We start from the raw sequence: 24113 nt of genomic DNA on the forward strand, positions 1-24113 counted from the left end.
TAGTGTAATGTGTTAGGAAAGATTCTGTAGGATTTTGGATAGTTAGATGTTTTGCTGGATAATATTCAAATTGGATATCATTCCAACTTTCCAGCGCCGCATTTATGTTTGTCTGCTGTGAGCTTTTTGTTTTGTGTAAACATAACAAGTGTAAGTGAAAAACTGGATTGTACGTAAAAATAGTTTTTTGTTCTTAAAATAGTAGGTACACCGGTGCGTAAGTGTGCGCAGTAGAGAGCTAAAGAACTAATTGAGCAAATGCTAGTCACCAACAGGGAAGGAATATCATAATACTTTATACAATACAAATATATACTAGGTACGCGAGAATAAAAAATTATATCGTACATATTGTAAAAAGAACCTATTTGAGCGACAGACAAATGACATCCACTTAGTTTCGGAATTATCGACATCTAATTGCTATGACACTTTCAGTATACTATATTAATACGTATATCTTGATTTCTTTGTTTTTCATATGGCTTTTAAATGTTCATTCATGTGCGACATTCTGTATCCCGAAAAAATTGACATTCTTAAATGTATTTTTTAATTTTGTTCTGCTATATGCGTAATTTGAAGTTTCTGTTTGTTATGTTTAATTGTATAAAAATTATGATTTAATTATATATTAGCCAAATTAAATTTCATATAAATCAGTCCGAAAATTTGTTCTGTGTTTAAATTATGTGAATGCAGATGCAAGACCCAATTCCATTATGATATACTTAATATCTAATATTTATCCATTTCCTGTATGTTTATCTTTTGATAAGTATAAACTTTAAATATAGACGATTTGTGCGTGCACAAGTTATCATCTACCACACTTTTTGTTGCATATTTATGTACACATAGTAATAATTATTTGCGTTATCTAAACGTTATGTACAAAAATTACCTAAACTATTCATATACATACACGGATATCTAAACGAATGTCTTTATGTACTTCATACATACATGCACGGATATTTAACTAAGTTCGGCTTTTAGACATTGACTAACAACTAGTTTGTTCGTGCGAATAGAGATTCCAATTTAAGCCGGGTGATGCGCCACATTCTGACCTCTTTGAGCGCGCATAAAGTGACGGGGATTTAAAGGATATTGCCGTGAATAAGAAATGAGAGTGGAACCAAGGGCGATGCTCAATGGAGCTCGCGAGCGACCTGGTAGGCTAATGAAAACCGTTCCTACAGCTGCCAAATTGTCACATGTAGGCTCGATGGCTACCATCATGATACGAGAGCTTTGGCGGCGACTGGTATGGTGCATCACTGGTTGAGAGTCGCCAGCAGATTGTTCCTGAAGTAGAAGCGCTTGGCGAGCACGCTGTCGCATGGCACGGGCCGAAGAGGAGGAGGAGGTTGGCTGTGGACTGTCCATATCTAGACTGCCTGAGGCCAAGAAGATCTGAGCGAACGGGCGCTTGGCCAGGTGCAACATCTCCACCACATGCTGTCTTCTAGCTCGCCTCAGGTCCGCCGCCTGTTTCACCTTCCACACAATCACGCAGACAGCGAGGAAGAGGAAAAAGCAGGAGAAGAACACTGAGAAGAACACAAATAGATCAATATGCAATTGGTCCTGGCGGAATACAACGGAACCATAACTGGGTTCAGGTCCAGAGCTTGCTCGCAAAGCAATAAAGAACCGTGTGGCACTCAAATTGTGAGCATGTTGGGGCAGGGTTAGCACCAAACGATTCTTTAGCCCAAATAGACGCAACAATGTGTTGCAATGATTAAGCGTGACATGTGTACTCAAATCTTTGGCGTGCTGATCCTTAACTATGAAGTTGTGACCCCCATGGCTCTTGCAGTCTTGTAACTGGGGCACATAGTATGCATTGGCTCCTATTCTCTCTCCTCCACCTCCTCCTAGGCCACCGCCACCAATGCGACGCTCAGGAGAAAACAGTTTCTGGATCGTTACGTTATCGTGTCTTGGTAAAGCTACATTTAGGGGATGCTCCCGCTTCATTTTCGGGCCCCAATTATATCGGTTGTCAAGGAAGATTTCGTGGTAGCCGGTAGTCTCATTGGTCTCAACTATAAAGGAGTCGTCTTGTGGCGACATAAACACGTCTAACTCGCCTTGTGTCACATCGATAATAATCCGTATATCCACATTCATAAAGCGTGGCTGGATGACAAAGAACACAGTCTGGCCGGGCTTCAAAGCAGCTGGCTTCGATTTGCATTCCTCTGCGGAAAAATGAGACAAAAAAAAAAAAAATTATAAAAATCATTAAGACTTAAAAATGACAAATTAATAGAACTATTCTCTCATGTTCCAAGTTATTTCTTATAATAATTTGGCTTAGCAATGTTTATTTAATCTGAAAAATTACTAAAAGCACTTACCAATAGGCTTTGCATCGAAGCACATCCGCGACTCGACAGTTATTTGCTTGTAGCACTGGTGTCCATCTGTGGGGTTGCCGGCATAGGAATCACGACACTTAGAGCATTGAACCATCCAGCAGAGCTGCGCCGAGTTCTTCCCGCCACCAGCGGTACAGGTGGCATCACTTTCCGTGTTGTTGGCGCAGTTGCATTTCTCTCCGGTGACGGGATCGCAAATGTTTCCATGTCCATGGCACTGACACGGCCGGCACTCCTTGTGCAGGTCCTCGCTACCACGGAAGTAGCCATTCAAACAGCTATCACAGCGGTCTCCAGCCGTGTGATTACCGCAACGCAAGCAGGTGGCATTGTACGCTGGACCTTCGGGTAGTATCCTTTCTAGCTCAGAACGGGTCATATTGAATACCGCCGGATCTGCATCATAGGCCACACAGACGTCACTGTGGCCGTGACAATAGTCAAGGCATGGCTGGCAAGCATGACCTTCCCGTGGGTTGCCAACAAAAAGCGGCTGACACTTCTCGCATTGCTCTCCCATTGTATTGTTATGGCACTTCAAGCAAATGTCCAGACGACTGCTGGATTCGCAGTTGGAATGACCATTGCACAAACATTGGATACTACAATTGGCGCCCACGTAGCCAAAGTCGCACTGACACTGATCTGGACTTACACAATTGCCCCGAACACATCCCTGGCTGCACACAGGCATACAGGCACCCTGTTCCTCGCGATATCCCTGGGCACAGACGCATTTGTATCCAACTGTTGTGTCCAGGTCGATGCACTGTTCCGACACAGCATCGCAGTTGTGATGGCCATTGATGCACTCATTCTCTGCCGGGCACTGCACATAGTGCCAGGAGACGACATCAGCTGGCGTTAAGAGTGAGTCATTACGCCAGCTGGAGTATATTAAATCGCAAGTGGAACCCGATGGGTGTTCCTGCTTGTGTTCCAAAGCTCCCTCCGTGCAGATGCCGTCGCCATTGAATCCTTCGCGGGCACACCAACCACAGTGGGCGTGCTCCAGGCAGCTAGAGCATTGTGTGTACACGTGACATGGTTCTGGGCAGCGTTCCACCTCACTGGATTCTAGCACCAATCCACAAACGCCACCAGCACAAAGTAACGGCTGGGAACTGGGCGTCAGGCACAAATTTAGCATGGTGGACCACTTGCAGTCCTGGTGATCCTGATTTGCCGTTTGACTTAGACACAAGCTGCAGTTCTCGTGGGTGTGGCACGGCGGGGGACAGCTTTCGACAACTCTGTATTGATTCTTTTCTACCAATTCTCTGGCTATGCACTCCACAGTACCAAGTTCATTCCTCGCCCAGTTGCATTGCGGCTGAAGCATACAGCTCTCACAGCTTAACTGATAACACTGAGGGAGGGGACACAGACCCAAAACTCCCACACTGAGTTCCTTATTGCACCAGGCACTCCTCCAGCCGCAATCAACTCCGGCAGGAACGCATCTTCCACGAATGCCGCACTCATCACACCACTGACAGACTGGAGCTACTTCTTGATGGGTTGGCCAAGCTGCCAGACAGGCGCCGCAGGTGGCGAAACTCGAGCAATTCCTGCTCGCCATCCAATCGTCATCACATGCAGCTCCATTGTTTACCACTAACGTGCCATTGTGATTGGCACATGGAGTTCGTCCATGACTGAAGCAGTGGCTGCTGTAGCTATAAGTGTTTTGAATCGTACAGTAGCTGCAGCCCATGTAGTGTCGGCATTGAGGCTTTCCACTACTCCAAAGCTGACAAATATCATCGGGCAAAGTTATTTTTGTAACATGACTGTGCGTGGAACTGCCATCCCATCCGCCAATGACAAAAATCACACCCGTATCCGGATCAATGGCCATATCCTCAGCATAACTTGAGGCCGGAACACGACCTATAAGCTCCACATCCTCTGTCAGTCGCACCCATTGATTACAGGCGTACACATAGGCAATAAGAACATCTGTTCCATTAAAAGGCTGCGTCCGTCCACCATAAAGAATCATGTAGTGTTCGGTGCTTACGGCTGAATGGAAATAGCGAGCCCTGGGTAACAACGAGGCTGGTGAGTTTAGTTCCCTGAAACTGGGAAGTTCCGTCCAGCTCAGTTTTTGTAAGTCCAATGCATAAAGATTGCTCTGTGGCTCTGTAGAATATCCTCCGAACAGATAAACACTGTTTGTCTCCGGATGATAGACAGAAGTGTGACCATAAAGAACTGGCATTTTGGCACCCACAGCCGCCAGCTGTTGCCACCGACCAGTGTCCAGGTTGAGTTCCCACAGTTCGAGAGGTCGAGATTTATTCAGAGTAAGTCCACCAATCAGAATCAATGACTCGTGCTCCTGATATCGCAAATGGGTAAGCGTATGACCGGCTAGAGGCGGCGGTACATCAACCTGTAAATATTTATAAACACAAAATAATTATAATTGTTTAATACGATGTTTATTTAATTAAGAATTATATTTTTTTTAGAAACTTACCTGATATTCCGCTCCACTAGGTTCCACCTCCACCTTTATCTGGCTCCATCGTTGGTTCTGTATCGAAAACATCCAAAAGTCATTTAGGAGCTGAGAGTTTGAACCGATTCCTCCATAGATATAGATAATTTGCTTTTTAACGTAGATCTCAGATGCGTGGAAATATCGCCCGAGGGGCATGCGATCCTCTGGGGTGGAAGACTCCACAGTAACCTGCAGCCAGGTGCTATTTTTCGTGTCGAATTGCCGAAAGTCGTTGAGGGGTCCGTGGTTAGGTGAATAGCCACCAAACATCCAAAGAGATCCTCTACGATCTGCATTCACTGAATGTCCAAAGCGGGGTATGGTCTTTCTCAGATGCTCTAGACTTTCACTTAGCAATTGCGTATTAAATAGCTCCGTCATGACCAGGTGGTTACGCTGAACTAATGTGCCACAATCTGCCCCCGCATAATTGGCATTACTGCAGATGCACCTGCCATACTCGGTGTCGCAGAATCCCTGCATCCTCTTGGCGTTGCAGTTGCTCGGACATATCTCAATCTCGCATTTGGCGCCTACATATCCTGCCGGACAAACGCATCGTTGCTGGGCGTCACAGATGTGAGGATGGTGACAACTTCCGGCCACGCAATTCATAACGGAGTAAAGTGCATTGAAACCAAAGTGTCGCCTTTCACTGCCCTGTTTATAGTGAACTGTGACGTGACTGGAACGTGCCTCAATAATTCTGGCTGAACTGTAGGGCGCACATACCACGGCCAGAAGCTGATTTTGCTGAGTGGCACCTGTCAGATCTGGCAGACTATCGTATATGTACACTGCATTCTCATCGCAATCCATGGCCAAGTTCTGCCACTGGAACTCTAGTTGAAGAAGCGACTTCTCTGCTTGTAGAGTCTTTGGTTGTAATATCCACAAGCATTCCTTCACCTCCAGACTTGCGCCCCAGGGCGACCGATAAGACTGATACGAGCCAATGGCACTGTTGCCAATATTGGTCAGTATTCCCCTAGATTCACATTGGTAGTAACATTTTCCGCCTTCTCGGGGATCACCGTAATAGCCGGGAGCACACAAATCACAATTGAGACCCTGGGTGTTATCCTTGCAGTAGCATTCTCCATTGCTGACGTTACAGACTCCTAGATCTTGGTGGCCGTGTCCGTTACACTCACAAGGTAGGCATCCATGAGGAGCAGTGGCATTCCCGTAGCTGCCCTGGCGACATCGTTCGCACTTTTCACCTTCTGACCAATCTTGGCAAAGATCGCATTTCCCCAATCTCTCACTGCAAGTAGAGTGGTTATTGCATCCACAACTAAGACCGCAATCGGGTCCGGTCCAGCCCAAAGCACAACGACAAGTGTAATCCGGAGGACCCGAGCAATTTCCGTTTTGACACAACTCGTAACATGTCCTGACACAACTGAATTTCCCGTCCCCTATATAACCTCTCCGGCAATGACAATTGTAGCTGCCCTGGGTGTTAGTGCACTTGGCCTCCTTGTGACAATCGTGTAGGCCTAGACCACACTCGTCGACATCTGGACACTGTGCGTAAGCCCATTCCGCGTCATGATGTGAAGAACTATTCAAAGCCAGAGAACAATTTCCGGAGCTGTAGCTGAAATCGCCCTGCATGCAGATCCCTTCTATGGGATTGTCGCGATCGAAACACCAGCCACAGCTCAACGTCCTCAGACAAGATGAACAGTTTCGATGCTGTTCGCAGGATTTGCACTGCTGCTGTTGAATATACGGAGATTGCTGCAGTTTTTGATCCGCATGGTCTTGCGGCTGGCGACTCACTACCTGGTCCATCCATTCTCGGCACATTCCAAACTGGTACTCACTCGTGTAGACAGAAAAGCTGAAGCACTGAGAGCTGGCCTCGCACCAAACGCATCGTCCACGCTCGCCGAGGCACTCCTGACAACCATTTCGTTCTCTGCAGGACCTGGGACACTGTTCCACCGCCCTCACACTACTGTTAGACTTGCCGATCCTGCCGCAACGAGCGTCCTCCGTCCACCACTCGCATTCTCCACTTTGAGCACAGGCCTCGCAGCTTACATAATTTGTGCAGTTCGAACATTGACTGGGCTGGCTAATCAGGTACGACCAATGAACGTTTTCCAAAGTCTCCTTCCTGCATACTTCAGTTTCATTAACGGATCGCAGGTGACAAATGCTAGTTAGGGGGCACCAAGCACATGAGGCATCCGTTAGGCAATGGAGGCAGTTAGAGTACTGATTGCATTTGCCAGAGTAATACGGCTCCAAGTACTCGAATGTAAAGGCGTTCAGCTGACCGTTATGAAGGTGCTGTAGTTCCATCTTGGTTTTTTGATAGGCGTTGTAAATTCCGTTTCCTCCAATCCGTCGGCGAGCCTAAAGGGGTTTAAAAAAATGTAAATTAGGATTAAAGGGATTAGGATTAGGATTGAGAACGCACCTGAAAATCTATGGTGAAAGGTTGTTCTGTGGTTGGCAGTTGGACGTTGCTGCAGTAACTCTGATTCGAGCTTTGTGTAGTTACGTTGACAAGCTCATCGAGATAAAGTCCCAGACCAGCGCGCAGTACGGCAGAAGAGTAGCTGGTACAGACTTGGATGGCCGAGTTGTTCCACTGATGTTGCGGCCGCACGAAACCCACTAGTCTGGCCAACATCTCTCCCTCGAGCTTATGCTCAAAATATGTGGTAAACGGTGGTGAGGCAAAATCCACCATAGTAGCGTTAACAATACCCACGTAATCCGGCATCGTATAGTTAATCGGAAAATGGTACTTTATGTATGTAAGCCCTGGACGCCGGTCAGTACTGGTGCAGAGCGAAGGTCGACGAATCTCGGTACCTTTATCACCCCACCAACCTGAACTATCTCCGCATATGCCGTAGTTGTCATCACGGTGGTGGCATTTTGCATTTTGGACACACCATGTACATTCATTTAATCCTAGTTTGCTGGCAACCGAAAAAGCTGCTTTATTTCCTGATGACTTTCCCCACTGAGAACCGTGAACTAAACATGAGTGGCAATCACCGAGTGAGGGGCAAATTCCTGGGCATCTAGTGGTCTGAAGATTGGTTGTGCAATTGGCGCCGATCGTGCGGCCATAACAGCTACTATCTGCCGAACACCAGCCACATTCTGGATTCGATAGACAAGCGGTGTGTGAGGCATGTAATCTGCAGGAGATCTCCGGATTATAAAGTGTATTTTCCACTCTTAGCACCTGGGGAAGTTCGTAGGCAAAGAGGTCTGCATTAACATTTCCATGGTAGCCCCCCACAATCAAAAGAGTGTGATTCCGACGCAAAGCCGCAGCTTGGGCAAATACGCCCTGCGGTTTCGGATACAGACTATCCTCGGCAGAAACCACTTGATTTATCCAAATATGACAGCTGAGATGGTACCAATACATTTGGTTGTCGTAACAAATTTCATCCTTATTGTGACGGTGCGTATAGCCTCCAAAGACCACCATGTAGTTGCCTGAAATTGTTGCTGTATGGAATGCTCTTTCTCTGGGTATATTTGTGTCCCTTAAAGCGGTTCGAGGATATAAAATCTCCGTCCAGTGCATTTGGTCTAGTTGAAAAGCGTAAATCCGATCGGAAAGCTTTGAAAAGCGGGCCAAACTTGTCATGATTCCTCCAAAAACGATTAGTGAATTGGTAGCTTTGTAATAGACCGTTGAATGCGCTGCCAAACGAACGTCCAATGTCTTTCCTCCTCTCGGTTGAACCAGCTCCCATTGCGAGTCCTCGGAAAGAGGAAGGGGAATACGATACACGCTGGATGAGAACTCACCTGTCTCTAGGCTACCACCGAATATATAGAGATAAGCTCCAGCTGTGTTTAGTGTATGCCTGGCCAGAGCCGGAGGTTTCACCTCAGACCTAATGGCCATCTGCTTCCACTTGCCACCGCTTTCCGTGTTGTTGTACTGCCACAGATCACTGTAGAAACTTCCATTCGCGTGCTTGCCACCATAGATAACAAAGCCGCCGGGCACACGATCTGCCGCATGGCCGTATCGTCCATGAGGCTTGTGATCTGTAACCTCTTCTAGTATATCCTCCAGATACTCGTTTAACTCTTCATCTGTGGAGTTGGCATTCACAATGGTAAGAGGCAAGGAGGAGCGAGTGCGACGCTGGTGCAGATTGGATTCCGCCAGGGTGTACAGAATGTTTCGGAAAAAGCTTACATCGCTGTTGAGGCCCCAGAGCTTAGCCTCGTCTTCGTTCTTGTGCTGAAGTACTGCCTTAAGCAACGTATGATCAATTTTTTGCGGATGATAGAAATGACGACGACTCTGCAGCGCAATGCCCCATTCATCCTCCCACTGGCTGGTGCTGAAGCGATAAATCTGTAACAAAATCATCCATATTAGCATAACTCAAGTGCATTTTGTCAAAAATCCAATTTCTGTGCAGTGTTGAATCAAATATTAAAACAAAAACCCATGAAATATATAATGTATTAAAATTACCTGCAGCGTGCTAATCACATTGTTCAGGTCATAGCCGCCAAACACATAAAGAGCATCCTCATCCTCAATGTAAACTGCGGTGTGGGCAGCACGGGGCGTCATGCCTTCGGCGTCGGTGGCCAGCCAGCGCCAACTGCTTCCCGCTGGATGATCGCTAAGATCGCAAAGCCGGCCACTGAAACCGCGCGAGCAGTGGCAGATGCTCTTTTGACAGCGTCCACGTCCTTGGCTTTCACCACATCGCTGCGGACAGGCCTCGTCCTCGCAATCAGGACCCACCCACTCGCCGTGGCAAACGCACTGGTGACCCACGCACTTTCCATGATTGTGGCAGTTGTTCAGACAATTTGTTATGTAGTAGGAAGCTCGAAAGCCATCCAGCACGTAGTTTGTGTCACTGTACATCAAGATGAGCATCTGAGGAAAATATAAACCATGAGGATCGAAAAGGAATGTTTCGAGAAAAAGTGTTTGGCATAGTTCCATTTTATCTATAAATGTCCTGATTTATGTTCAAGAGTTGCTTTTGAAGTCAAATGGATCTCCTAATAATCCTAATCACTAGGCCATTTAGTACCCAAAACTCATTTTTAATTTTTTGATATGGTTACATTAGACTGGATTTTGAAAGGATCTAAACGGGAAACTATACTCACGCTTCCGCTGCGGGCCACCAGGCGCTGGGGCTGCGTCCGTCCGCTGAAGCTGCCCAACAGGGTCGAGTTAAAGGAGTCCCCGTCGTAGACGTAGATGTAGTCGTAGGAGCACTCGGTGCCCATACTATGGAAGGTCAGCGTGATAAACTGACTGTCATTGCGTGCCTTAATGAGCCACTCGCAATGCGAATCCTGTGTATAATTGAAGCCGGAGGGTCCGTCGGAGATCTCACCGTAGGGCTCCGTGAACACCTTCCGGCTGCGATCGCACGGCACCGACGGCGTTGGATGTGCCTGCTCCGATCGCAGTACAAGCGTCCAGAATGTCAAGGTTGCCAGCAACGCGTACATTTTCTGCATTTTAATAGCTCACTTTTTATGCAAATTTTTGGCATCTATCACTGGGGGCCGTTTTGGCTATTCAGATTAGCACCAGCCAGAGTCCGCTGGCGTGTGCCATTGCTCGCGACTAGCCGCTGGGCCCGGGCCACCAGCGAGACCGTTTTGTCTACTGGATATTCGTTATATTTCCAATTATTTTTGCAAGAAAATGGTTGAAAATATTTCGATGCAGTGCGATATTTATCGGAACTTCCGCACTATAAAAACAATCCGACGACTGTCATCGATATCAGGAGCTATTATTTCGAGGACTATTGCTGGAAACATCTGATTTGCAAAAGGTGGCAACGCCACTTTCACTTTTTGGTATTTTTTAAATTAGATGAAATCAATTCGGGCAGCACACCAATAAGAATTAAACCAACTAGACTGAAAACCGAATACTGATTCCAGCAAGAGAATTGACTCTGTGCACGTAAAAAATTAATAAAAATTAATTTAAGTAGTTTCTAATTTGAATATACAGAAAAAACAATGGTAATGATTCAATAATAAATTTATAACTTATAGAATAGAACAATTTCACCTAGGACATGTAAATTTGGATGCCACGGTAACGGCATACATATGTGGAAGAGATTAAAATTGGACGACTATATGTCAAAAACAAAAGCGCGCCATCTCGGTTGAGATGGCACTGAGCTGTCAAACCATAACTAGGACTATCGTTAGTTATATAGAAGTTATTAAACATCGTGTTCTTGTTGTGACTATCGATTATTAGGGCAATATGGTTTAGTTTCAAGCTTATCGATACTCGAGCAAACATCCTTGATTAATATATTTATTAATTTTTTTTTTATTTTTTATTTTTAGTGTTAAATTTATAAATTGCGCGTTATAAGCAAAATTGGAGGAATTGAATCGGATACAACCTAGAGGAAAATTCATAATTTATTTTGGTTGCACCCTAGAATTTTAATAGCTATGTCTTCCTCAGAGTGGAGTCGTATTCAATTGGATAGAGATCTTTTCGAATTCTAATTCTGGGTGGAAAATAATTATACAACCGACTAATCTAATTTTCTCATTCATTATTAATAACTTCATGTCTAAGAATACCAAAACAGAATATTTAGGAAGATTAAAATTCAACCATAGTGTAAAAGGGGCTTTACTATCGATCGTTCAGTTTCTCAAACTCACGATATTGAAGAAGTTCGATATATCGATAGTTCTACATATGGTTTGACAGCACTGTTCCACCTCTAGATAAGTTCCTTCTTTTTTCGCTTTCCTGAAATCAAGATGGTAAGCGTTCGTGTTGTTCTTTGAAATCGGCTAGCATCCACGTTAGAAATGGCTGAAATCGAGCGGGGTCACTACGAAAGCGCGAATCGAAGCACGGCTGGCTCAAGGAGCGGAATATTAATAGCCGCGCCGAGCTCCAAGTGGGTTGCTGTTCGGCTGGAAGAAATCTGTATTGCACTGGGTGATTTTCTTTATTAAATTGTTTTCCTTCTTCCTCCCACAGGTGAACGTACCCAAGCAACGCCGCACCTTCTGCAAGAAGTGCAAGGTCCACAAGCTGCACAAAGTGACGCAGTACAAGAAATCCAAGGAGCGTAAGGGTGCTCAGGGTAGGCGTCGTTACGACAGGAAGCAGCAGGGTTTCGGAGGTCAGACCAAGCCCATCTTCAGGAAGAAGGTAAGTTCCCCGTAGGGCTGGTAAACACCGGTAAACTTGCCACCAGACTGTCTTAGATCAGAGAATATGTGTCTAAAACAAAATTAAACGTCGGCCAAACAATTTTGTATTACAAAGCTGTTTAGTTCGCCTTGCTATGTAAAATCATCTCCACTTACCTTTGGTTGCATTCAAATCCTAGTAAACAGCGACCAGGATTGGCCTACTTCTAATAAGTTCCAATGATATAAAATCTTACCTAGAAAACACTAACAGTATTTCTAAAGATGTGACAGTCTTGGTAGGTTAAGTAAAATATCTTAAATGGCGCTTCGTAGAACTAAATCGCTGCGCTCGATGAGCATTATGCTTTTTGGTGGGAAAAAACTGTGCCAGATCAAAAGTGTTGTTGCAACGGTGCGGCCGAGAAGGCAACGTTGTGTGGCATCTACGCCCATATCGACTCACCTGCAACTTCAAACAACTAATTTAACCCACAACTAAATTGCTCTTGCTAATCGAAATTTTTATCCCATTACAGGCCAAGACCACCAAAAAGATTGTGCTGCGTATGGAATGCACTGAGTGCAAGTACCGCAAGCAGACTCCCCTGAAGCGTTGCAAGCACTTCGAGCTGGGCGGTGACAAGAAGCGCAAGGGACAGATGATCCAGTTCTAGGCTCCTTCTTTAAACCGATACATTTTGCTAACGAAGTGGTTTTAAGTTGTTTTTACGCTGCTTTATGGTGGCAAATAAAACAAAATAAACTTGTAGACGTAAGATTTACAAAATATTTAATTGAAAAGTGTAGCAACTAGTGCTATATCACAAGGTGGGTTTTTTCCTTTACAAGCAGCTCACTCACGTATTCCATCAGCCAAGATCAGATCGGGATTGCTGAAATAGAGAGTACGGTTGAGATAGAGACAAATGAGTTTAACCAATCAACTTACTCCAGAATACGAGGCTCTAGCCCCTCGGATTGCATTTTTTGCTTAACAGCCGGAGCGGGTACTCCCACGTGAACCATTTTGAAGAACTTTCTGTAGCGCGCATCCTCAGAAGCACGCACTCCAATGCATTCAGGAGGGTCTTCCGTATCAGATTGGATCTCTGTGGTGGGAAGTTCCGTGGCCGGTATTGAAGCGTTAGATTCGCTGGGTGCTGAGGTAGGCGCTGACACTTTCGGCTTATCATCTACCAAATGGGGCTCGGTGGGTATGGACGCCAGCTTGGCCTCTAGGATTAAAAGGGCGGCCTCCGTTTTTTGTAATTGCCGCTCCATCTGCACAAACTTGGTCTCACAGCCCAGAGCAAACTCATTTAGAAAGGTGCAAGTGCTGACGAGAAAGTGATTGACAAAGGCAAGGACGCGCTTATGATTCAACGGCGGAATCTAAAGAAACAACTTTGTAAAGGTGTCTGCTATCTTCTGCAATAATCCGCGTACCTGTGTTTTATCCACATCAGCTGTAATTGCTGAAGTTGCATCCATGATTTTGTTGTTTTCACCAGACTCTTTTTTAGCTCTTTATAGGGTTGCCAGCCTAATGCCAATATGGAATACAAAATGTTGGGCTGAACCTATAATTTGGTATTTTCCACCTAACTCAAAACAGTTCTATGAGCGCCCAATTTGAAAAAGAAATTAACCGCCGATTTGTTGTTTTACAATTGAAAATAATAAAACAACAGACACGAAGAAAAATAAATACTATTTTAAAAAGGACATGATGAACTGCCAGTACAGCCCAAGAGTTTAAATTGCGAAACAGTCTGCAGTTTTATGTGTAAATTTTAAAGAATATTTTTGGTTTCTGAATTGATTAAAAGCCATTCATTATTATGTTTTAAATATTTTATTTATTCATTTTATTATATCTTAACATGAAATGTGTGAATGGTATTATTTCGAGTATTATGTACTTCTTCATCAATTTATAAAAGTATCGTTCAGTTAATATGCATTCTTGCTTTTTATCTTTAAATATATATGTATGTATAAACTTATGTGCTGGGTGTTCCTTTAGGACCAGGGACCATTCCTATATGCTCAAATCTACAATGAACTTGTTTTTCGACTTATTTAAGTAATGCTTATCGTGCTCTCCTCGACTACACAGCTGCGGCTTAAGTATTAGTTCAATGCTAGATCGGATTCTCAATTTTGTATATTTGTTACAACTTTCAAGTTCGCGTCTTACATGCAGACAAATTACAATCTTTGTTTTTTTGCATAATATTGGAGAATTTCTCTTAGGATTCTCAATCTTCTTGTTAGAACGAAACGCATGCGTGCAGCTTGTGTTTAACGGCAATTTTACGGCAGTGGATTTGTAATGATTTTAAACAAAAATGCTATCGTGTTGTGCAGTGTAGTTCGGAAATTTGGGAAATCAAAATGCTGCCAGCAGCGAGAACTTTTCTAAAATGAAAAGGCAACAGCTTATTGGCTTCTTGGTGTTTCTGTTCTGTACTTTCAAAGTAAAAGTTCTTGATGTTTGCCACCGTTGCAAACGAGAGCCAGCTGGTCTACAACGTTCTCATCAATGAAAATGGTGTCTGGTTTTGGGGTAATCTTGGGGAATCGAAAGGCAAGTCACACGGCTTCTTTTTGTAAAACTTTATTTAAAATAAAAATACATGGTAATAAAAAATCAAAAATTTACAGTTAAAATTAAAAATCAATAGATTTATGTATATGTAAATGTATAAATCTGCTATATAACTGTGAGAGTGGGTGCTTGCTGGTCAACCACTTCTATTATTATTACCATTATCATCGGCTCATCGGTTTGGGATCACTTCTGAGGATCCAAAAGTCGTTTCGGGCTCTGTATTGTAATTATAACAACTAAGGCGTAAATTAAAATATTTAATTGCAATAATAGAGGATTTGCTTGGCTTACACAGATCGCAATCGTTTTTGATTTTGATTCATCGGTTTCGAATATCAAATTTTGGGTGTCGTAGAGGTGTGTATGTATGGAGAGTGTGTCGGTGAAAGGCTTCACGTAATAATAATAATTGGTAATACTAAAACTAATATTGAGTTGCTCGGCTTTCACGTTCAAGTCACATTCCTATATCTGATCATTCAACGTGGGTTTTTCTTGATTAAAATTACGAGTACGCATCCATGGTTAGCGAATCTAATTTATATTCAACTACGAAATCCATTGGATCAGCGATTGGCGCCAACATTTTGTTTCATTCGTTTAATACTACGCATAAATTAAATAAATAGCTTAGCATACGGTTTATAGCTTGCCTGCAATTATTATTTATAACTCATCTTCACATGGTCGTGGTTCTTTAAGCATTGCGTACTCCCTTGGTAATGACAATAGAAATTATAGAAGCATTCTGCACGTACTAATTATAAAGATTTTTTGTCTCACATCCAGTTTTGTGTGGCTGGTTTTCGTCTCGCTACTTGACATAAACAAACCCGCCTTCATCCTAGTCTCACCTCGACTGTCCTCTAATTAATGTTAATTTACAATTTTTTTTGACGCTTTTTCGCTAATATGGGGTCGGGTTATATGGTTGGTTATATGCATATGCCTTGCTTAGTCTACAGAATTTGATCGTCTACATCGTTACGTAAATGTTTCATCACACTTTCCTCCGCCTGCAGGACCCACTTATTTGCTCTGCAGGAGGAAGGAAACGCGTCGTGGCACTTGCACAGCGAGAGTGCCTATGAATATGTTGAGCCAGACGATCCATTTTCAAGTTATTCCATGGGCATAGAAATATATATATATATATATAATTGTTTTTATATATATGCGTGTTTGTTTTATGTATATAAAATGTACAGGAAGTCTAAGACTGATTTATAGGCAAACACGTTATCGAACAATCGCTGTGCAAGTGCTTTTAAAACTAGAACCGAAAAGAGGGTCGATCTTGAGTTGATCCCGATCAAAGGGGGATCCACAGCAAGGTCAAACTCTTTCATTGCTACAGTGTTATTTTTAACAAATACATAATGTTTATGTGTTGCACTTATTTGTGGTTATATGCTGTATTATGCATTGCTTTAGAATTACGTTCCTAGATTACGCGACTCTAGTCTGTTACTTGACTCTGTTGCTCTTCTCGAAATGCCGTTTCTCATTTTGAATTTTTTTTTGTTTACTTCAATAGCAATCGGTTTTTTTATGTTTGTGGCTTCTTCCCTCTCTTATAATCGTATGCATAATTGGTTGTTGTTCTCGGTTGAAGTATAATTAGTTTTAAGTGTATAGTATATTTATAATGTATGTATAATTATTTAACTCGAACGCAATCGCTTAGCTGTGAGCTGCTGGCTGTGGATTCTGCATCTGTAATCTGCACTCTGCACTCTGGATTCCGAATTCTGAATTCGTTCGATCCGACGCGGCCAGGTGGGTGGTGGTCTCTCTTAGACAAACACCTTGGCGAGGCCATCGGCCCCGGCACTAGCGATGTACGGTTTTGTGGCATGGAAGGCCACATCGAATATGCTCTCGTCGAACTTCTTACGATGCGCCGTGATTTCCTGCACGCACGTCTTATTGTCCAGGTTCCACAGCCGTATCGAGCAGTCATGCGAGCCGGACAGCAAATACAGACCGTGAGCATCGACGGCCAGCGAGGTGACCGGCTCTAAATGCGCCACCATCGAGTGTACCAGCGTGCCGGAGGTGTTGTCCCAGAATCGGATGTGTCGATCCTCGTGGGCGGTGATCGTGATGGGAAGCGTTGGGTGCGACACTACCTTGTTGATGAACTTCCCCGTGTTGCCAGACATCTCCTGTGCCGCCTCCAGCCGCACTACCTGTTTGCCAGTCTCGGTGTCGTAAACGATACAGTGGGCACTGTTGTAGGCCACCACGATGTGGTCTACCTCGTTGCGCACAAAGTCGACGGAGGAGGGCGCACCCTCTGCTTCCGAGGCGGAGTAGGTTCGCAGCAACGGCTCCTTATTGTAGGGCGACCACAGCTTAACCGTTCCGTCCGCCGAGCATGATACAATGTTGCTCTGCATGGTGGTAAGGCCCCACACGGCGTCCGTATGCCCCTCGAGCGTGCCGGAATGCACGTTTGGATCGTAGCAATCGTACGGATCAATATTTGGCGACGGCAACTGCCAGCACTCAATGTTACCGTCCAGGCCACCGGAGTAACACGTTTCGCCGTTGGATGACATGCCCAGACACAGAACAGGACCCGTGTGGGCCCGGAAAGTATATAGCGGCTCCACATCCAAGCTAGCAGACTTTTTAGCCTGCACTGTTTTTTGTAGATTCCATAGCTTTAATGTGTGATCTTCGGAGGCGGTAATCAGCACCGGCTCCTCGGGGTGAAAAATAAGTGAGCGCACTCCGTCGAAGTGTGAGCGAAGCGTGTACTTGGCGTTCCAGGTCTTGCGGTAACCAGCACCGCCAGCACTGCCGCCAGTTCCATCCTTAGAATTTGCATCGTAGGCTCCATCAGATTCGTTATTCACCGTCAGTTGGGCCAGCTCGCCCAGTCCCAAAGAGCCGTCAACCTCTGTGGGAAGATTAAGAGATGCTGTAAGTATTAATCATATCACATTATAGTTTTCAACGCCTCAAGGAGAATCTGACTAAATAACCACAGGGACTGCTTGTGTTGTATTAAAACAAATTATACTGATATTTTTATAACTATTTGTAGGATCAATTTGTTATTAATGCAGAGTGTATAAAAGGTTTATTTTTTAACTTTAAAGGAATAAGGGAAATATTACTAAAATTACTAAAACATTTTTTTTATGAAAAATAGGGTTTCTGTGGTTTTCTATTTTTCTTATACTCCTTTGAGGGTTGAGTGGTTCATAGTTTTAGTCTAGGCGAAAGCATGTTAGATCTGTTGAAAAGCACCTTCGGTCATGAGATTCATATCGTTCAATAGCTGCTCTCCCACATCGGCCTCAAGATCTACGAGCGTAGAAGATAGAGTTGCCAAAGAAACAGAAGCAAAAACAAAAAGTGTAAGACAAGAAGCCAGCCATAAACTAGGAATGGATTTCTACATGGGTTAAACAGGAGCTGGGAACTAAATCGAAATGATTTCGTAATTATTTCTACGATTTGACAAACATAAATTCGATAATGCGAGGCGGGCCCATGCGGGAGTAGGGCTAAAAGTAGCAGGCTGCGGGCTAAGTGGGAAGTTATCAGGAACTAGACCTACCCTCGCTGAGCATATCCTTGCCAGATTTGGCACGCTTGGCCATCTTTACGTCCGTGTCGTCATTGTCGGTAGCCATCATATCTAGATCATCGGATATCTCGTCATCATCAGACATTTCGGTGGCGCCCAGGAATTCAAAGTTCGCCATAACAGCTGCCTCGGTATCCACAATTATTTCGTCGATCGATTGTTGCACTTTTTTAGCGGGAGTATGACGGCCTGATGTGAGCAAATTATTCAAATCTCCCAACAGGGGGTCGTAACACAATCACCTACCTTCCGTCTCCGAAGCACGCTTGTTGCTCTCGTTTCCATTGATGTTGGGACTCAGATTCTCGCCGCCGGTACCACCGCCAAGTCCACCACCCAGACCTCCACCGCTGCCGTCGTGTTCTGCATTGTTGTTCAGCCCGAGGATCGAACGCACACGATTCGAGCGCACGTCGATAATGTTGTCTGTGTAGCCAATCTCCGCCAGATACTGACGCAGCATCTGACGTCCCTGACGCCACGTAGTGTTCGAGACACTGCTGTAGGGCACCTCTGAATCAGTGGCCACCTCTCCGGCCAGTGCAGCGTCTTCGTTCGACGGCTTGAACTCATTCAGTTGTGGCGGATCTGTGCCGTATTTTAAGCGGTAGAACTTGGCCCGCTCTTGGCGCAACGCGTACTCCAGCATCTTGATGCGGCGCGTCAGGTCCGATTTAAGGCTTTCCAAGCACTTGCGCTCTCCAAGCAGCATTGCGATGCGAGCCTGTAAGACATAGAAAGGATTTCATTATTGGATGTTTCTCTTTTATTATTAAAAATTTGTATTAAAAGGGAAAGTTTTTAAATGCTAGTGACCAGAGTAAAATGATTCACCTAATGTGTGCAATAAATCCCAAGTGGAAACATTAAAACTATGAAATTATAGAAAATTAATTAATACTGCTAGTAAAAGCTTTCCCATGTGGCTTTGTCCCCCTTTTTTCTGCCGTTGCAATCCAATTGCGTTTGTTTGTTTGTTGTGAAGCATAATTGACGCTCCGCTGCGTCAAGCCAACGAAAAACAATTAAATTCAATTAATAGTAATACAAAAAAAAAAAAAAAACAAACAACTGGCACAATTAGCTGGAGGAACAGCTAGGGGTAAGTGGGGGAAGGGAATATCTAAGCTAGCTGTTGGTTCAATTAAACTAAATGCGTAAAAACTGCAATGTACCCAACTTTTTCCACTCCGCCCCTTCGTTCCACCCATTTCGTGTTCATTCAGCAAGCGTAGCAACAGCGTGCGGTTATGACTGCGCAATTCGCTGAGCATTTGGGAGGAAAATCAAGGAGGGTGGTAGGACGGGGTCGAGGGGCAGGCACTGCACCTGACATAGTTGCGGCGGTGCAAGGTGCGTAAAGGAATGAAACTTTTGCTTTTTGCTGCTTCCCCATTTGTTCCCATCCCCTCCTTTTCCCTGCCACAACTATGATGACGCCCCCTGCACAAAAAAAGCACAATCCACGGGGAAGTGGGCGGCACCCACGCTCCTACATTTAACGTCACTTTAATAGTTTTGTGTCTGTTTACTGATATACTAAGCAAATGCTAGATTTGTTTAAAAGTTTGTTTAGAAGTTATAATCACACTTCACACGAATGAGGTAATCGCAAAGACATTGATTTCTAGAGCAAAAAGTTTGGTCTCCCGTTTTCAATATTTGCAAAATGTTTTCTCTTCTTTGCTTAATATTCTCAAAAACTTCAACAAGAACGTTCCTATTATTATGGAAGTAAGTGTAGTTAACGAACGCATGTCTGTGGAATGAGGCGGGCACAGAACCAGAACTAGCAGCAATAACAATTTGCCCATGCTAATAGTAACGAAATGCTGGGAGAGAGACGAAAAGGGAGAAACAGCCTTTGTACGTCTGCTGCTGTTAATGAAAACATGTTGTGCATTTAAATTACCGCTCAATGGCATTTCGTTTGGCTCCTTAAGTTTGCTAATTAAAAGCAGCGCTAATATTGCGGATATTCGGAATAGATGGGCGATGGAGCCAAAAGGGCCAAGTTGGTAACAACACACGCCAACGCCTTTAAAGCAGGCTCTTCACAAATCGCTCCGCGACATGCAACTTATTTTTATTCGCCGTGTATCCGCAATTAGAAATTACGAATGCCATGACAAATGCACATTTGTAACTTAATTGCCCCAGAGAAGCTGAAGATTTTGATTTACACTTCTCAGAAACGCATGGTAACAAAAGGAGCCGGGATTTGGAATTATTCATTACATAATACGGCACGGGAAATGCCTATATCGTACACATGGGCGGTGTATAAATAGAATTATTAATATGACAAGTGCCAGCGTCTTTGGTTTCTCTAATCTGTAAATGCATTTGCACACAATTGCGATGGCGAAATGATTGAAAATATATTAGCAGGCAGCTGCCACGTCATTCTCGTTTACAGTGTTACATATTTAAAACAATTATTGGATCCTATCTTTTGATAAGAAGAATATTATAGAACTATTTGTATCTTTGAAGTGTAATATGTTTAAATGGGAGTTTATAATATAATTTATTATTGATTTATGAAGAAAAAGGAACCCCAGTTCATGTCCTATATCTTTGAAATTTCAAAATAAATTGAAATAATAATATAAAGCTATATTTGTTTAAGTCTTTAAATTATTAAGTATGATTGGTAGAGAAACCAGTACTACATTTTTGCCCATAATAAATAGGTTCTGATCACTGTGCTATTTAATTGCCTGACAAACGCGACAGCAGGAAAAGCCGGCCGAGTAGGAAGTGGAAGTGGATGCATTCATGGGAAGACCGGGGAAACTGTGATACAGAGAGACAAGGACGTTGCATTCGCAGCAGTCGACAGTGACACACAAAGCGATGTGCGGTGAGGATGGAAATATAAATAGATGATGGCAGGGAACAGATTCCACTGACTGGTGAAACAGACCCAGCTAAGATGGCGTCGCCACTGCCCACCCGAACCCGATTCATTTTTACCAAAATGCCAAACAAGGCGAACAGGTTCATAAATCGCTGCGACAAACGTGCGTCGTTGTTAACTCGTTCTTGTTTTTGCCATGCCATTTTCCACATGATGCAAAACAGGGAGAGAGATTTGAATGTCACGTTGCATTTAGACCGTAACGGAATGTTCATAGGAGGCGGAGAGGAGCTGCGTTATCGATACCGGTCGTTATCTGGCCCGGCTGACAGGTGAAAGCGATAGGGCGTGGGTCGACATTGACACTGACAATGAAGGCAGAAAGAATCCTCTTCGCTGATGAGATAAAATCATCCTCCCCACGGCTATACTTTTATCGTGGTTAATAGCGTTTTGGGGATTCGCTTACCGTCTGCGACAAACAGAGCATAAATTCGATTACGCCAATTGCTCAATTCGATTCGGTTGCATGCAGACAGCCAACCCTGGGGTACCTCCTTTTGCCGCTCCTCTTTGCTGTTTTCCTTGCATGTTCATGCATTAGCGCCTCGAAAAATCATTGAAATGGAAAGTGAGTTCCCGCTGTCGATAAACAAGGACCTTTTAACCCTCCACTTGCCTTGAACAACGTGCTTGCCAAATTGCTTTTGCTCTTTGGGTTTCGTTTGTAGTATTATTTTGGGATGTGTTTTTTGTTTTTTTGAGGATATGGCCAATTGGCCATTCCATATTCCTACTTCAAATAAAATCCCTAACAATTTATTTTAGTTTTTTACCATTAATCCTTGATGGAGGTCTATAATCTTACTTAATCAATATTGAATATACCAACATATACTATGGAATAACGAACCAAAATGTTCAACACGACTCACCTGCAATTCTGCCCTGTCCACGTCCCATTGTGATCGCTCTAGCTCGAAGCGCGACCACTCGTGTTGTATAAAGTGCAAGATGCCTGGTATTGTGTACTGGGGCGTGGTTGCCTGCTGGTTGTTTGGTCCTCCGCCGACCATCCCGTTGCCGCCGTCGTCACCGCCTACGTTGCCCATTCCGCCGCCGCCGACTAGGCCGCCCACATTGGCGTTCTGTCCACCAGCGTTCAAACCGCTGATGCTCAGACCGCCACTGCCGCCTCCGCCCAAACTGTTGGACAGGACGCCGCCGATCGAGGAGTTGGCGCCGCCCACTCCGCCGCCGCCAAGGACGCCGGCACCTGCCGCACCGCCTACCGGCTTGTTGTTGATGCCAGCGGTGGCTCCCGAGTTGGTGCCCATTGGTTCACGTCGCTCTCAGTGGATGTGCTGTCTGCCGGGTGTTATAGCCGCTCCTGATCCTGTTCCCGCTTCTCCTGATCCTTCTAATCTTCGCTAGCCAGCTGTCTGCCTTCAGGTGCCCAGTGCAAAGTCCTCTATTCGTGGCTCTCTCGAACTTGTTTGTTCGCTGGTCTTACGGATGGTCCTATTTCGTATTTTTTATTTTTGGTTTGGAAAAAAAGCAAAGTTCCGTACATGAGACAAATGAGGTCATTGAATTTTCCGAAAAAGGGAGCGAGCGGGAGGGGGAGCAGTCACAGGACTCTCGCTGGCTGTCTCCCTCTCGCTCGCACTCCGTTTATATTATGTACTACTACTACGCTCTCTCGCACCGGAACCGCCCCCACTACCGTCCCGCACTCATTCGCTCCCCCTCACTCTTGCTGCAACTCTCTTTACGACACACGCGACTCTTTACTCTCTTTTCCTCTCTAGTGTTGCCAACGCTGCTCGGTAAAAGCTAAATTACAGCAGAAAAAGCCGTGAAACAGCTGATGTAACGCTGGAGATTTAAGTTTAAATAATTTTTGAGTTTAGATAATTGTGCCTGGTGTTACGGTTATATTCCACACTTTTCAATAGCAAATATTGGTCGAACAAATTAAACTGGCAACACACACGCACTCACCCAATCGTAGGGAAATTTGAATGGCACACACATACACACGCACACGGCGGGGATTTCGGTGGGGTTCTTGTTTCTTTTTTGTAATTTCAAAACTTTTTTCTAATGCGTATTTTCTTTTCGCTTCCTGAAAAGCGCCTGCCAACGAACTCGATTAATAACTTTTTGCTCGTTTACTTAACAATTTTGTTTACTATTTACAGCTTTTTCCAAGGAAACGTTGTTGCTACCTTTTGCGCGATTGACCGTATTGTGTGAGAGGAGCAAACGAATTTTTAAGAGGAAGAATAAGAGAGCGCAAAGCTGGTAATTTGATTAGTCCATAATTTGGTGCATAATTGCGCCCGTTTGCAATTACTAATTAATTAAGGCGAAAAACGCTGGGATGCACACAAAAAGTCGATTCGATTCGGCCGCACATCAGAATGTTTGGCCTGGAACTCTGAAATAACACAGAGCTGCAGCGCCCGCACAGCATTCTTCTCGCTCGCACTCGCGCACCTGCCGGCCCGTCTAGCCGTTGAATATGACCGTCTCTCTCTGCGAGTCTATATACAAAGAAAAACACACACACTAGCACAATGGTACGCATACGCCAAAGCCGAGTTAATTTCACTTTGTTGAATTTGGCTTGCTTTGTTTTTGCATTTAATGCCCCGTCTTCGACATTTGCTCTTTATCCGCCGCTTACTTTGCGTTTTATTGCACCGCTTGGCTATATTTTGCAATTTTTCTCTTGATTTTCATTGGTATTCACGCGTAATGTAGTTCTTAGAGCTGGAACAAAAATCGATGCTTACTCGATACTATTAATGGTAACAAATATTTGGCAACATCGATGGTTTTACTGCAACTATCGATTATTTTATGTTTGCCGAGTGATTTATCGAATAATTAACGGCAAAAACCATTGAAGATCGGGATCATAATGGTCTTAAAATAAAAGCAAGTTAAAAATA

General features: G+C 44.2%; 4 protein-coding genes across 7 annotated transcripts; 1 reads left to right on the forward strand and 3 right to left on the reverse strand.

The window, feature by feature from the left end:
• Positions 1 to 846: 846 nt before the first annotated feature.
• LOC108106101 (multiple epidermal growth factor-like domains protein 8) lies at positions 847 to 10649 on the reverse strand. The gene is made up of 6 exons (XM_017212965.2): positions 10039 to 10649; positions 9383 to 9799; positions 7337 to 9259; positions 4879 to 7272; positions 2373 to 4791; positions 847 to 2213 (listed from the first exon to the last, which is right to left on the reverse strand). Exons 1-6 carry the CDS (start codon positions 10396 to 10398, stop codon positions 1045 to 1047), a joined length of 8682 nt encoding a protein of 2893 aa, XP_017068454.2. The 5' UTR covers positions 10399 to 10649; the 3' UTR covers positions 847 to 1044.
• A 939-nt stretch (positions 10650 to 11588) lies between these two features.
• On the forward strand, positions 11589 to 12848 carry LOC108106147 (60S ribosomal protein L44). The gene is made up of 3 exons (XM_017213046.2): positions 11589 to 11691; positions 11915 to 12088; positions 12609 to 12848. Exons 1-3 carry the CDS (start codon positions 11689 to 11691, stop codon positions 12744 to 12746), a joined length of 315 nt encoding a protein of 104 aa, XP_017068535.1. The 5' UTR covers positions 11589 to 11688; the 3' UTR covers positions 12747 to 12848.
• LOC108106146 (WASH complex subunit 3) lies at positions 12846 to 13669 on the reverse strand. The gene is made up of 3 exons (XM_017213045.2): positions 13519 to 13669; positions 13022 to 13464; positions 12846 to 12965 (listed from the first exon to the last, which is right to left on the reverse strand). Exons 1-3 carry the CDS (start codon positions 13561 to 13563, stop codon positions 12926 to 12928), a joined length of 528 nt encoding a protein of 175 aa, XP_017068534.1. The 5' UTR covers positions 13564 to 13669; the 3' UTR covers positions 12846 to 12925.
• A 2613-nt stretch (positions 13670 to 16282) lies between these two features.
• On the reverse strand, positions 16283 to 23947 carry LOC108106145 (striatin-3). 4 transcript variants are annotated; one of them, XM_017213044.2, is made up of 5 exons: positions 23846 to 23947; positions 22089 to 22674; positions 18537 to 19014; positions 18261 to 18455; positions 16283 to 17594 (listed from the first exon to the last, which is right to left on the reverse strand). In XM_017213044.2, exons 2-5 carry the CDS (start codon positions 22488 to 22490, stop codon positions 16483 to 16485), a joined length of 2187 nt encoding a protein of 728 aa, XP_017068533.1. In that variant the 5' UTR covers positions 22491 to 22674; positions 23846 to 23947; the 3' UTR covers positions 16283 to 16482. The 4 variants fall into 4 exon arrangements, with proteins under 4 accessions (XP_017068533.1, XP_017068529.1, XP_017068532.1 ...); XM_017213040.2 differs by having other exon boundaries at positions 18261 to 18479; XM_017213043.2 differs by lacking the exon at positions 23846 to 23947 and adding an exon at positions 23385 to 23785 and having other exon boundaries at positions 18261 to 18479.
• Between the last annotated feature and the right edge of the window lie 166 nt (positions 23948 to 24113).

Source organism: Drosophila eugracilis, unplaced genomic scaffold (assembly GCF_018153835.1).
Source record: "Drosophila eugracilis isolate 14026-0451.02 unplaced genomic scaffold, ASM1815383v1 contig_386, whole genome shotgun sequence".
Classification (NCBI taxonomy): domain Eukaryota; kingdom Metazoa; phylum Arthropoda; class Insecta; order Diptera; family Drosophilidae; genus Drosophila; species Drosophila eugracilis.